Source organism: Argentina silus, assembly GCF_951799395.1.
Source record: "Argentina silus genome assembly, chromosome: X".
Classification (NCBI taxonomy): domain Eukaryota; kingdom Metazoa; phylum Chordata; class Actinopteri; order Argentiniformes; family Argentinidae; genus Argentina; species Argentina silus.
Window position 1 is genome coordinate 29039441 of NC_139653.1, and position 15118 is coordinate 29054558.

General features: G+C 43.9%; 2 protein-coding genes across 3 annotated transcripts in view; one reads left to right on the forward strand and one right to left on the reverse strand.

Annotated features, from left to right (window-relative positions):
- axl (AXL receptor tyrosine kinase) overlaps positions 1-8185 on the forward strand; it is a 27831-nt gene extending 19646 nt beyond the window's left edge. Inside the window, exons 12-20 of one of the 2 annotated variants that reach the window (XM_083696015.1) lie at positions 236-327; positions 2016-2111; positions 2777-2854; positions 2951-3043; positions 3265-3386; positions 4009-4118; positions 4240-4399; positions 4845-4981; positions 5260-8185. In XM_083696015.1, the coding sequence (XP_083552141.1) occupies positions 236-327; positions 2016-2111; positions 2777-2854; positions 2951-3043; positions 3265-3386; positions 4009-4118; positions 4240-4399; positions 4845-4981; positions 5260-5728 (1357 nt within the window). In that variant the 3' untranslated portion in view covers positions 5729-8185. Of the gene's footprint in view, positions 1-235; positions 328-2015; positions 2112-2776; positions 2855-2950; positions 3044-3264; positions 3387-4008; positions 4119-4239; positions 4400-4844; positions 4982-5223 lie in introns of both variants that reach the window. The other variant, XM_083696016.1, reaches the window with a different exon arrangement.
- A 105-nt stretch (positions 8186-8290) lies between these two features.
- LOC310822327 (galectin-4-like) lies at positions 8291-13810 on the reverse strand (the record flags this gene model as incomplete). The annotated part of the gene is made up of 12 exons (XM_083694672.1): positions 8291-8555; positions 8677-8842; positions 8946-9034; positions 9134-9163; positions 9294-9404; positions 9764-9802; positions 9927-9962; positions 10054-10119; positions 10242-10355; positions 10445-10649; positions 13342-13430; positions 13766-13810. The coding sequence occupies 12 exons, from the start codon at positions 13808-13810 to the stop codon at positions 8409-8411; spliced, it is 1137 nt and encodes a 378-aa protein (XP_083550798.1). The 3' UTR covers positions 8291-8408.
- Positions 13811-15118: the final 1308 nt, after the last annotated feature.

Consider the following 15118-nt stretch of genomic DNA (forward strand, 5'->3'; position numbering starts at 1 on the left):
TCCATTGGCTAATTTGTCTCAGTTCTTCATGCATTCTAGAGCATTTTTTCATAAGTAGGACTGTGAATGTGCATTCCTTTAGATTAGGAGGAATTTATGCACTCTTTCAGCTGTGTTTATGCATCTGCAGGAGAACTGATACCTGTTTGTATGCTTCTGTGTGTGTGTGTGTGTGTGTGTGTGTGTGTGTGTGTGTGTGTGTGTGTGTGTGTGTGTGTGTGTGTGTGTGGTACAGGGAGGTGTTTGAGCCTATGATGGAGAGTGGAGAGCTGGTGGTCAGGTACCGTGCACGCCGCACATACAGCCGCAGGACCACCGAGGCCACATGTGAGTCCCTTTTTCAGCCTACACCTGTACCTGTACCTACAGCACTGAAAGATGAGCATTTCTATGTCTGCCCATACCTGTAACTAGAGGAGTGAAAGATGAACATCTCCCTACATGGCCATACCTATACCTTACCCCAGGACAGGCATAGATATACAAAGTAGATAGTCTTTCTGCCTGCATGTGGCATGGAGTGCATACATACATTATCTAACACCAGAGACGGAATAAATCCTTGCCTTAAAGTGGTAAATAGAATAAGCAGATGATGGCATTTCAGGAAACAAACAGTGTGTTTCTGTATTTCTGTTCAGCAGTCTCTGGGCATGGATGTCTTTGTAACACATGTCTGTACACCTTTACACACAAACACCATAAAGAGTCATATTTTACACTGTCAAAAGACGCTCCAGTCCTGACGTTGTCCCGGATGTATTCACCTTTGGATACAACTCTCATATTCAGACACACGTCTCAACTTGCTGACAACAGGGCCAATCTGACATTGTGAGTGTGAGAGTATTTTCTATTATTAATATGTTCTCGAGATCAATAATTACACTTCCTATTTCAATTACAAAACAAGAAAGTAAAGGGGCGACACGCCAAAGTGTGTAAAGTAGGCTATGCAATTTGTGAAATTAAAATACATTGGATGTAGTCTTGTAGGCCTATTTCACGTAATTACAACAAAATTTCACATAGAAAATGTCGCTATTAAAATCCCACCAAATGGTGCTGACGCCATTGGACGTTTTAAATTATCATGATAACAAAATGGTTTATATTACTAAATAAAATATATCTCTCTCTCCTTAAACCTACTCCTTACTGTACATAGTTTCAGCAAGAACGCAATTTGCATGACTGTTAGTGGAAAGTGAGGTGTCTTATGGAGTACATTGTAACAGAGTTCAAGATCAAACTTAAGTGTGCTTAAACCCAGGTGCCGAGAACACAGCAATCATGATTATGCAGCTGAGAGTATTAATTCTGTACACACATCTCAGTTGGGTTTAGATGGCATAACTATGCTTAGATAGCTAGAGAATGAGGAAGCACGTAGGAGAGAGAGGGGTGTGGGTGGTGGTTTTACAGAGTTGGAGTAGAGTTTCTGTACTGTTGTTGATCAGTTAGCCTGGCTACCTCTTAAGAACACTACAGCCCTAGAGCTCCAGCTAGCGCCCGTGCTAAGAGTCAGTCACACCAACATGTGTTGGAACATGCCTGCGGCCTGAGCGCATTGTTGTCCAACGCGTGGCAGATTGATAGTCCAGCAACAGCTGGAGGAGAAACTCCACAGATGTCTCTCCCTTATGACATCTTCGCCCAGATGTGAAACAGCACTGTCGTGTGACGCACAGTCTATTCACTATCACTAAACATACACTGACAGCCAGTTGGGACACTTATTGGGGCTCAACTGGAGAAGGGGACACAGGGCTGTTTGAAACAACTCAAGCCCTGTGACCTCATTTTCTCTGCACTCTCTCCAAACCGCTCTTGCTAGGAATGATGTATCCTGTTACTGAACAGTGCCAGCGATTGCAGAATGATCCCTATTAGACAGAACCCACTGGGCATGTTGTGCTGTGCTGTGTGGAATGGCAGCTGTTGTCATCCTCTGGCCGTAGGCCTTTAAACTAGACTTCCTTCAATAAAGTGTATTGTTTTCCTGCTCTCCTTAGTGAACACCCTGGGCATCAGTGACGAGCTCAAACAGAAACTGCAGGATGTGATGGTGGACAGGCATAAACTGACCCTGGGAAAGACGCTGGGAGAGGGTGAGTGGTTGCAGCCCTCTGTGCTGCCCTGTAAACCTGCTAGGGTGTTCTACACTCCTAGTGCTACCAATGGGTGTCTCAGTAAGAAAGTACAAGTAGATGACAAGCTAAAAACAGGGGGACTATGTATAAAAAGTGTTGGCATTTAAAAATGGTGAAACCAATATGTACACAAATACCATCAAATAAAAGCTGAGAATCTGAGCTGAGTATAGAGCCAAAAGAAGAGAATATGCTTCATTGTCCCATTACTTAAGCAGGACACTATATACAATTCAACTTATTGAGTGACTTGCTGACAACATTTTTGCATTTGAGCAATTTTTAAGTGTCATTGCAAAGGGGGTGAATACTTATTGATTCAAGACATTTCAGCCTTTCATTTTTAATTAATTTGGAACCATTTCTAAAACAAAATTTTCATTTTGATTTTCTAGTGTGTTTTGTGTAGATCAGTGACAATTTATTTTTATTAAATCTATTTTAAATTTAGGTTGTAACACAACTAAATGTGGAAAATGTTACTTACTGAAGGCACTGTATGTAGAATGTGAGAGAATGGAAACAAAACATACATCTTATGCCTCAACACCTGCTATTCACCAATCACCAATCCCCCTAACTTAATTACATAACATTAATGTAATGTATGTAACTCTCTGCAGGAGAGTTTGGCTCTGTGATGGAGGGACTTTTAACTCAGGAGGAGTCTGTTCTCAAAGTGGCTGTGAAGACAATGAAGAGTGAGTAAACAATAACAACAAAGGGAGCCGCCACACGTTCTAGTCAAACATGGCCGTCTCAACCTATCCTCTTATCTTCTCTCCTCTCTTCTCCAGTTGCCATCTGCACACGCACTGAGATGGAGGACTTCCTCAGAGAAGCTGCCTGCATGAAAGAGTTTGACCACCACAACGTAATGAGGCTGCTAGGTGAGAGAGGATGAATTATGACTTGAACTTGAACAAATCTAACACTGCAATTACTGCTACTATACACTGTTACAATAGTAGCAGTGGTATATCATTATGCATTTGTGACACGTTTTCCATTTCCTATTCCCCCTCCCACAATGAGTCCACTACTTCAAACCACATGTTGTTAGTCCAGCTCAGGCCAGAGTGTCACTGTCCCACTCTCTCCATGTCCCCAGGGGTGTGTCTGCAGACGGTGGAGAGCGAAGGCTACCCCTCCCCAGTGGTTATCCTGCCCTACATGAAACATGGAGACCTTCACAGTTACCTACTTTATTCACGGCTGGGAGACTGCCCTGTGGTTAGTCTGGCTACACATACATACACACACACACACACACACACACACACACACACACACACATACACACACACACACACACACACACACACACACACACACACACACACACGCACACAAAATTAAAGGTGAACATTGACCTAGATCACTCATTATTAGGACATTTAGAATCCACCCATAATTTGAGTTAAAGGCAGGGGAGGAGATGTATCTCTGAATTAATCACTTTATTACCAGCAGTTCTGTTACTCTTAATTGATGAAAATGTTGTTTGGAAGTGAGAACTACTATACGCAACAAATCTCCTAAGACCTAAGTTGAGAAACACTGGCCTAATCACAAGTTTCCTGGAAAATGTAGACATGTTCATGATTTAGGCAAAAGCTAAACAAATACCATAGTGTAGAATCCCAACCCCACTGGAACAGATTGTATTATGTGCTCTGCAGTAGTAGGGAACACACAGGTCCTTTTCTCTGTTACATACTGTACTGCAGAGATGAGGAGTCCAGTCCTGGCAGGGTTCGCTGACTGCCTTAGAGCTAGGCTATGGCGCCCTCTTCTGTATTGAAGTACTGTTAGTGTGTTGAAATAAACCTGGTCTCTCTCTGTTATCCTCCAGTACCTTCCTATCCAGATGCTGGTTAAGTTCATGACTGACATTGCACGGGGAATGGAGTATCTGAGCAGCAAGAACTTCATCCACAGAGATCTAGCTGCTCGAAACTGCATGTAAGGACAATGTCTATTTGTCGCTCAGTTTCTCAGTTCCCTCTTATGTCTCCCCTGCATTTTGTCTTACACTAAAATAACATGAAGCCTTAACCGCTTGGTCCATCGTTCTCTGTTTCAGGCTCAATGAGAACATGAATGTATGTGTAGCAGACTTTGGCCTGTCTAAGAAGATCTACAATGGAGATTACTACCGCCAGGGACGCATCTCCAAGATGCCTGTCAAATGGATCGCTATTGAGAGCCTTGCGGACAGAGTCTACACTACTAAGAGTGATGTGGTAAGTTCACAAGGTGCGTGTGTGTGTGCCTGTGTGTGCCTGTGTGTGTGTGTGTGTGTGTGTGTGTGTGTGTGTGTGTTTGTGTGTGTGAGTGAGAGAGAGGGAGAAAAAGACCGGAAGAGAGAGAGAGAGAATGTCTATTTGCACAGAACCAGTTATTTTTCCACTTACTGTAAATAGTCCACATTCTTTGGTGTATAATGTATACAGAAGGAAGTAGGTCTAGGCAAACATTGCAGTATTATTCCATGTATTTTTAGTGGGCAGGTAATGGCTTTGATTTGGTCCCAGGATTAGCCTGTGTTTGCTCAGTGTAGACTTGTGTTTGAGTAATGTGTGGCTAGGTGTGAGAGATTGAGAGAAACTGAAAGCCTTATCTCTCCCCTCTCTCATTTTCTGCTTTTCTCCTTCTCTCCTTCTCTCCCCCTCACTTTCTTGCTCTCAGTGGTCATTTGGAGTGACCATGTGGGAGATAGCCACGCGTGGGCAGACACCGTACCCTGGGGTGGAGAACAGTGAGATCTATGACTACCTGAGACAAGGCAACCGCCTCAAACAGCCTCCTGACTGTCTGGACAGCATGTAAGTGTCTGTACAGCAGTAATATTGCATGCATAACTTATTATGGTTAGAACAATAGATGGTTAACAATAAAGGAATGCAGTGGTTCTATCCTATATTTGACCAGGTTAGTCCCATTGAGATGTAAAATCTCACAATTACAATTGAGACCTGGCCAAAATAGTTTCTACTTCCCCCCTTCTCCTGTCATTGCATTTATTTTGAAATATGTCATATGACCTTGACTTACTTGTATTTTTCAGCTGAAGTAAGTGAGCCATCTGCCTCCTTTCCAACAGCTATACCCTGATGTTCTCTTGTTGGCTGCTGAGCCCTAAGGACCGCTCGGGATTCAAGTCTCTGCGCTGTGAGCTGGAGAAGGCCTTGGAGGAGCTGCCTGACCCTCAGGACGCAGACGAGATCCTCTACGTCAACATGGAGGAGTCCTCCTCAGAGCTGGGGGCGGTAGGGGGCCGGGAACCTGCAGGAGGGCTCTTTCCACTCTGTCTGAAGAGCCTGGACTCTGTGGCCACGGTGGAGGTGCACCACCACCCGAGCCGCTACGTCCTCTGTCCTCAGCACGAGACCAACCGGCTGCTCACTGACTCCTTGGAGAGCCTGAACCTCCCAGTCTCCTCATCCACTGCAACCCTGCCCTTGCAGCCCTCCTCCCACTCCACTCTCACCCCAATGCCTGCTCCAACCCCCAGAGTAGAGGTACATGAGGAGAGGGAGGCCACTGAGACTAGGAAGGTACCCTGGCAGTGATGACTCTCTACTCCCTCACTTGTGATAGACTGATACAGACTGATCAATACCATTCACCCCCAAATCAGAGAACTCCACAAGCTCTCTTCTTGGTGTTGACACCAACCAACACACGCAAGTTCTTACACACATTTTGCACAAACACAACCACAACCACACCAAGGGAGGCTGGTAGAGGTAGAAATCGGAGGACGGGCTCATTGTAATGCATGGAATGGAATCAGGAATGGTATCAAACACACATTCCATTCCATGCATTACAATGAGCCCGTCCTCTGATTTCTACTTCCACCAGCCTCCCCTGAACCACACACACTCCCTTAGACATTCCAAGTTAGAGCACATATCTAAGTGTTTTTTTGGTCCTAATGGATGTTTACTGTGAGAAGGACACCCTTTTGATCATATGAGAGAAAGCACATATGCCCACACAAACTGCAGCACAATCAGATAAATGGCAATCACATAGCTATCAGTGGTCATGTACTGTACAGACTGACTCCTGTCATAATGAAGCTAAGATGTATCTGATCAACAAAGTACCAGCTCAGACCCTTCCATATACAGTAGTATGTATACATGTGTGTCAACTCAGGATATTAATATAAAGACTGTCAAGCAAGAATTGAAACAGAAGAGAAATACTTACAGGTGCATTTGCCCTGTCTGGTGAGTCATGTGAATGGACTGAGACATAATGGAATGGAATGGGAGACTGAGGAGTGGAGACAGTCATATTTGACATGGAGTAACTTCACCCATCTCAGCCCTACAGTACTGTAGCTTCCCTGACCTCTAGACTCTGGTCTTGCTACTGGATGGATCCATCTCAAGGTCTTCAGTGTGACTGGCTTAACCTGCCTCTGCCTTTTGTGTTCTGTGAAGTTAACGTTTATCTCCCATGTATCCTCCAGTTTGAATGAGCACATGCACCAGAAACAGCTTTCACAATTATAGGGGTTGAAGTTGTGGCTCCAAAGAACAAAAACAGCAGAAAGACATGCAGAGAAAATTACAGAGAAAGAAAGCGAAAAAGCAGTGCCTCTCTCACTTAACTATTTTTTTTGCAAAACATCTTAACAAATAAGGGAAAAGGTGTACCTATCAGGTGGAGTGTTGTTTTGTAGGTGACAGGGTGAGACTGTGGTCTCACAAGCCCTTGACCTCCCAGTCTCCCAGGTTATTATCATGACCCAGGAACCAGAGACACAGACAGCAGTGACATTGATTGACACGTGATTGGCCAAACCAAGATTTGCAAAAGTAAGGGGTTATGCTTGATAGGGTCACTCAAGACTGGGAAGATACACACATACGATGGGGTTACCCAAAGCTACCTGAAGGTCACACACAAAGAGTTTTCTTTCCAACAATGTTGTGGCTTAAGCACAGTGTTACTTTTATACATTTTGTTGATATGTTTTCTTCAGTTTTTTTTTTGTATTTGTAAGACCTTTGCACTAATATTAACATGTGTTTTTGTATATCAATGTCTCAATGTCCTTTTTATTTGGTTTATCTATTACGCTTATTTTCTTCTTTTTTTAAAGTACTTTTCATGTATTCTTGATCAGCCTCAACAGGACTTCCATGCCACTGAAGCCTGTACATGAGAAACAGACTATGGTCATATCAGCCTTATCAATGCAACACTATGCAGGGACGAAAGAGGACTGATACAAAAACAGCTGCAGGACCTATACAATGTAAAATATGGTGTTTGGAGGCATTTAAAGTGGATGTAATGTGAGGAATTAAAAATCCCTTAGACTGTGTGCTCCTTCTCTATCCTAAATAGTAAAATAATTCACACACAAACCATTACTTTCCTCCTCCTCTATCCTGTCATCATACAAGCTCAGTCCATTCTGAGACATCCCAGACAGGAATAGGAGTGAGAATTAAGATCATCCATACCAATTTTGACATCTTTCACATGTTGTAACCTTACATTGTGCAAGCACTTACTTTCTGAAGATGCTTATTATTCATGGTTTGTTCATAGGCTTGAGCTGGACCATTTTCAACACACATTTTGGGAGAGGAACATGTATTCTTGAACTTTGTTTTTATGTTGCTTGACTGTATGCATCAAGGGTACTGGACTCTAACAATATACAGTAGGGTGGCCCTGCTCTTACAGTAGCATTCATTTAAGTATTATAGACATGATGTTTCCATTTCCTGCATTATCTTTGGTACTGTACATTAGAACTCGATGCAGAGGAAGACAGCTAGACAAGTATTGTGAATGAGAATAACTCAAATCATGCGAAAAGTATTCATGAGGCACTGCCCTCAATGCATTCTATTGTAATATGCTGATTGGGAGATGATTGTCTAATGATGATGACATGTGAAGTCATGTGAATTTCACTGATGTGATATAAAAAAAAGAAAAAAAAAGGATTTTTATACTTATTTTGTATGAAATAAATGTGTGTACAGTGCATACCATACATGTGTCTGTCTGTGTTTTAATGTCTGCTATTATATCAAATGAGGAAACCCAGTCTTTGATCATGGCATTTATTTTGATAAATGGCAATCAATCTAAACAATGGCCTGGTGACAAATTCAAATTATGTAGGAATATTCACACGAATAAAAGAGCATTCTCTCAATGGCTGTGTGTGTGAATGTGTGTAATAGCTGTAAGTAGGTGCCCAGTGCTGGAGTCTCAGAAGTGGACATAGGATATCTGCACGTCTCCCTCTACCTCCAGAGTGTCAATCTGAGCGAAGGGCTGGAAGCGATGGAAGAAATTACACATGTGCTGACCATTCACAAACACCTTGAACCTCTGATTACCACAGCGGATGGACATCTGGGGGAGAGAATGACAGAACATTTTTAACTAAAAACCAAAAAAGTGTAGAGACACTCATACAGTACAGACTAACCACTGGCAGAAGTATCTCATCTGGATCCCAGCTCTGTTGGCTTACATCAAAGTACTGTCCCTCCTGGAAGGGGTTGAAGCTGAGCTCCATCTCCTCCTGTCCCCAGCTGCCCCCGATCTGGCTGTTCCTCACCACTAAGCCCTCCATCACCCTGGGGTTCATATGGAAGGCTATTTCCCGCGAGCTGCCAACAATGAAGTTAACAGAGAACCTACAACACACAGACCCAATGATAAATGTATCATACATCCCAGCATACATAAACGAATACACGCACGCACGCACGCACACGGTGCTCCATGGGGCCCACAGACCTATTAGCTCCATAGGGCACCATGCCTCTGATGATGATGGTTCTCTTCGGAGACATCCCCCCTGGGATCATGTTGGAGTAGGGGACAGCCTTCCAGAACACAGCACAGAGAGCATAATGATCAGTTTACTCTGAGGGGTGGGGGGGGGGGATTCTCTTTTCTCCCAAATTGTACAGTATGCTACTCACAGGGTTGTACATTGGTTGTCCACCCATGACCTGAAATAAGATTAAATGTGTGGTGAGATAACAGGTTGCCATGGATTTGTATAGAACTTTGAACACTACCACACTCATTCATGCTTTGAATATCTATTCATTCATTCTCTCATTCATTCAGCATTCTTACCGGTAGATTTCCTCCGAGGCAGACCATTCCACCACCTCCCTGATGATGACAGGAAAAATAGGGATAACCTTTCAGTAATACTCGCTGTATGATTATGTGAGTGCCATTTATCTAAAAACTGACATACAACTATCTGTGTTACAGTCCTATGATTTGATCAAGTGTAATGTACTGTCATATCACTATGGGGGAGGTGCTGAAAACACACAACAAACACACACCAATCAGTTCAGTTCAGTTCAGTTCAGTTCAGTTCAGTTCAGTTCAGTTCAGTTCAGTTCAGTTCAGTTCAGTTCACACCCACTGACTACAGTATATACTGTACTTACCCCCATACCACCTGGCCCTGGGTACCCACCCTGTAAAAGAGGCTGATCAGGGAATATGCGGAGGACAGGGCTGTGTGCATGGAAATTATGAAAGTTACCTATTCAAAAATAGCAAGAGAAAGTGCTTGGTGTAAAACTTACCCCCATGCCACCTCCCATACCACCACCTGGGTATTCTCCCTGCATGACCATAGAGAAGAAGAGTCATGATTTACATACAGTATATCAAAAACATTTAAAGGCAACCTCATACACAAACATCAACAAACATGCACACACACAGTCCCATACAGTGCAAACATACCCCCATGCCGCCCATTCCACCAGCTGGATATCCTCCCTGTTCAAAGTTGAGAACATAACACACACATTGAGAAACAAGGCATTGAAAAATTCAAACCTGCTTCTATGATAAAGTGACACATGCTTACCGCCATGCCTCCTCCCATTTCACCACCACTTGGATATCCACCACCCATTCCTCCCTGCATTCCCCCCTGAGTAACAAAGAGCTTATTAAAGGTACAAATACAATTAAACACTCACTCTCTCTCCCTCTATTACACTCTGTGTGCACGTGCGTGCGTGCGTGCGTGCGTGCGTGCGTGTCTCCTCTCACCCCAATGACGTTGATGGTCTGGATGGAGACATCTCCCGCAATCAGCAGGGCACATACTCGCTCTAGAGGAAGACGATGCTGGAATAGGTCGAACTCTCGTCCATTGACTTGCACCTACAGCAGTAGAACAGATCTGCTTCACAATGCTGGTCTGATATTACAAAGGTCAGGACACATACAAACTCACTTCCCTGTTCTCTGACCTGGTAGCCCTCTGAGTTGACCTCTAAGACCATCTCGAAGGCCTCCCCCTTGCTAAAGGGCATGTGGTGGGTCTTCACCTCCCCCTCCCATTCCCCATTCTGGTAGGTGTTGAAGACCACCTTATCCCATCCGTCAAACCGGGGGTTCATGTGGAAGGCAATGTCAGCGCCTTCAAACACCCCGCACTGCAGGTTAAAGTGGAACCTGTAGGGGGCAGTAGAGAGCATACAGACTAAGAAGACTGGATAGATACACAAGATACACTGGTTCATACCATGCCAAGCCTGCAGGCTCCTATTTCTCAGGTCACAAGCTCTTGGATCAAAGAATATCATTGCCAGCATGACTGATATTACTGGTGGTAAACAACATGTTCAGATATTCGTTCAGAGACAACTGTTTTGAGACAACGGACTGGGAAGTTCTCTGTGAGTCACATGGGGAGAACATTGATGGTCTTTCACATTGCATCTCGGACTACATCTTAACGGTCCCTCCTAAAGACCTCTTCACCCCCACTACCCCCCTGTACAAGTTTCTCTCCTGTTATAAAAAAAAATCATTCACACCTCCCCTCCATTTCCCTCCTTCTCCAGCCCCACCATTTCCTCACTTCACAACTCTTCAGAGCCCTCCATTATTCTTCCCCCCGACACCACTGCCCCAGCCAACGACCCCCCCACCACCCCTCGCTCTGGTGTTTTCATGAGTATGGCTCAGATAAAGAGAGAGCTGGGGAAACTCTGCACCAGGCTGCGGGCCCTGACGGTGTGAGCCTGAGGAAGTCTGCGAGGACCAGCTGTGTGGAGTACTCCAGTACATCTTTCACCTGAGCCTCAGTCTGGAAAAGGTCCCATCAATGTGGAAAACATCTTGCCTGGTACCGGTACCAAAGAAAAGGAACCCCAGTGTTCTGAATGACTATAGACCGGTAGCCTTCACATCATGAAGACCATGGAAAGACTGGTGCTAGCACACATGAGGCCCCTGGTGAAGACATCCTTGGACCTCCTGCAGTTTGCCTACCAGGCAGACATTGGTGTGGATGATGCCATCATCTACCTGCTACATTGGTGTGGATCATCTACCTGCTACACAGAGCTCACTCTCATTTAGATAAGGCTGGCAGCACTGTGAGGGTAATGTTTTTTTACTTCTCCAGTGCATTTAACACCATACAGCCCTTACTACTTGCGGATAAGTTGCTGAGGATGTAGGTAGACTCCCTGATTGTTTCATGGATTTTAACTAGCTGACCAACAGGCCACAGTTTGTACGGCTGCAGGGATGTGTGTCGGACTGGGTGGTGAGCAGCACTGGCACCCCCCAGGGGACAGTTCTGGCTCCCTTCCTTTTCACCCTCTATACCTCAGACTTCAGGCACATCACATATATTTGCCCTCTGCTGAAGTTCTCAGACGATTCTACTATTGTGGGATGTATCTGTGGAGGCCAGGAGACTGAGTACAGAGGACTGGTAAACAGTTTTGTTGAGTGGTGTGAGCAGAACCACCTGCTACTGAACATCAGCAAGACAAAGGAGATGATGGTGGACTTTAGGAGGACTAGGGTCCCCCTGTCTCCTGTTTCCATCCAGGGAGAGGACGTGGAGGTGGTCCAGAGCTATAAGTACCTGGGGGTGCACCAGGACAATAAACTGGACTGGACTGGTAACACAGATGTCCTGTACAAGAGGGGCCAGAGCCGGCTTTATTTCCTGAGGAGGCTCAGGTCTTTTGGCGTGTGCAGGACTCTGCTGAACATGTTCTACCAGTCAGTGGTGGTCAGCACAGTGCTGTATGCGGTGGTATGCTGGGGGGGCAGCATCAAGGAAGGTGACACCAAGAGACTGAACAAGCTTATTAGGCAAGCTGGTTCTGTCCTCGGTGTCACCTTGGACACTGTGGAGGAGGTGGCCAATAGGAGGATGAGGACTAAACTCCTGGCCATCATGGACAATCCCTCCCATCCCCTACATGTCACTGTGGCAGAGCAGAGAAGCTCCAAGAGTGCTATAGGAGATCTTTTCTGCCTGTCACAATAAGACTGTACATTTCCTCCTCCAGCTGGCTCGATCGAGGTGATAAGAGTCAGGCTGGGGGATGTTAAATCATACTGGACTGTTCTTACTGTATATATATATAATGTTTCAGATGTCTATTTTATTTTATTTTTATTCTATTTTCTATTGTCACTTTATTTTGTTATTGTTGTTTCTGATGTGAGCTGCTGTAATGCCTTAATTTCCCCTTGGGGATCAATAAAGTACCTATCTATCTATCTATCTATCTATCTATCTATCTATCTATCTATCTATCTATCTATCTATCTATCTATCTATCTATCTTGTTTTGTACATCATTAGGCAGTGACACTCAGGGGTGACTTTTGCAACAAAACTATCACTGTAAAAGCATGTAAAATACACAGAGGAGGGACCCACTGCGGATAAAGGGTTAGTGTTAGGGTTAAAGTTAGACTTGTGTGCACCAGTGGTTTCTTTTGAAAAGTCATAGTATTATAGTCATAGTCCCAAGCCCCACCTTCTCTGAGATAGCACCAGGGTACACCTCCCTATAAAAACTGTGTCAACAGGCTAAGAAGCAAAGAGTGTTCTTTCAATGAACATTAGTCACAGAGTGATATGACTGTTACCTTCCAGGCAGTGACCAAGCCTCTGTGTACTCAATTCAACCCATTGTGGTTTGATGCAATACAAGGTCATGGTTTCATAAACCATTGAAAGAAAATGTGCAGCAAACATTAGAGAAAGACAAATATCCATGTCCAGCACATTATTGTTTATAACAATCACAGTTTAGAAATACTTCATAATTTATAATCCATGTTTGTTGTTACGGTCTAATCTGGTACCCTGCCTATGCTGTTGTCTCACCTGGTGACCTCATGTGGGATAACTCCCTGGATGTAGACAGACATCCCTGGCCTCAGACCTCCATAGATGGGCCCCACATAAGGGATGCTCTGCACAGCACACACATAACAATCATTCAACAACCTCAAACCATGCAAGCACTTACACACAAAACAATCTAAAATCTGAACCTATGATTTGACTTAGTGACCTGGCAGACTAACTGTAGATTAGCGTATTCAGACATTCTGACCATAACCACTTACATATATTGAATTATACAATTTAAATTATTTGTTTTGTATCTGCAAGATGCAGATAAATAAACAATTTCGCTTTTCATGGAAACATATTAACTATTTGTCATATGTCCTGGATAAACAGTGCATGGATGTTAAAGGTGTTCAGGTATGAGGAACTTTAAACAAGAGGACATGATACTCACTGGATTATAGACCGGCTGATATCCAGGTGGGGCGACAAAAGTCATGATGGCTGTCAATCAGGGAGATGAACAGGCAGATGGAGGAGAATCAGTGAGCTCTGAACCTGATCACTGCTGGACACCTCGTCTTATACAGAGTCCCAAGGGAGGGGCAAAGAGAGAGGGCTTGACCAGGCCCAAATTACTATGTTTACCAAGGCCGGGTTATCAGAGCATTTTCTCAACCTTGAAAGCAGAGGAAGAGGAGTGGTTCAGTGGAACAAAAGATGGTGAGTGTTAGGGTGTAAAGTAAGTGTGTGTGTGCGTGTGTGTGTGTGTAAGATAGAGAGAGAGAGAGAGAGAGAGAGAGAGAGAGAGAGAGAGAGAGAGAGAGAGAGAAAGAGAAAGAGAGAAAGAGGTCTCAAGGTCTGTGCTTGTGTGTCCATCTGTGCTTGTGTGTCCAATGTTCATCCATTAAGAAATTGGAGGATGAAAACGTGATGTTGAATCTGATTAGGCAGCAATAGAAAAAAAAGTAGCTTTCAATTGATTATGTATCATAAGAACACAACCACCATTTTATATTGACTTGACCAAACACAACATGAGACCAAGGGAGTTATGAAACAGTATGGTACTATAATTCAGTTCTCTGATCAGAATTCATCATAGCTAATCTATTTCCATTAGAATTGAAAATAAAATCAGGTCTGTGCGTGTGTATGCATTGCAGATAGTAATAGACCCAGATGAGACTGCAACAAGCAAACTGTTAGTCTCCTTTGGTACACACATACCTCTTATCTACACTCTAGACTAAAGTGTGTGTAGGTACTGTATATGTTAACACACAGACATCCTGGAGTCTCCTAATAATCTGTCATAATGAAACATGGGTGTTTCCAGGGATGTGCTACCTGTATGGGTTGTTTTGTATTGTAATTGCAGTATTTTAATAAGTTAAAGTTATTCCAAACACTATGGCGCCTCTCCACCCTGCTACCTAAGATACCTGAGGAAAGGTAGAGTTTCACAGGGCTTTGGCTAGGCCTTAGGTTGCTGGGGTGTCCGATGGTTGCTAAGGGGTAAATAATGATGTCATGCTTACTAAAAAGGTATAGGCGGCTCTGGAAGGGATAACTTTGCTGCAATATTCTATTTAACGATAATATTTAGGCTTGTAATTCAGACAATGCTATTGGGCTAGACTGAGAATCCAGGTTTAACTGCTAGCCAAAATTATACTAACACTCTAGGCTGTTCTGGTCAAGGGTATGACAGGTAAAGCAAGGTAATCTATTCACACACACACACACACACACACACACACACACACACACACACACACACACACACACACACACACACACACAC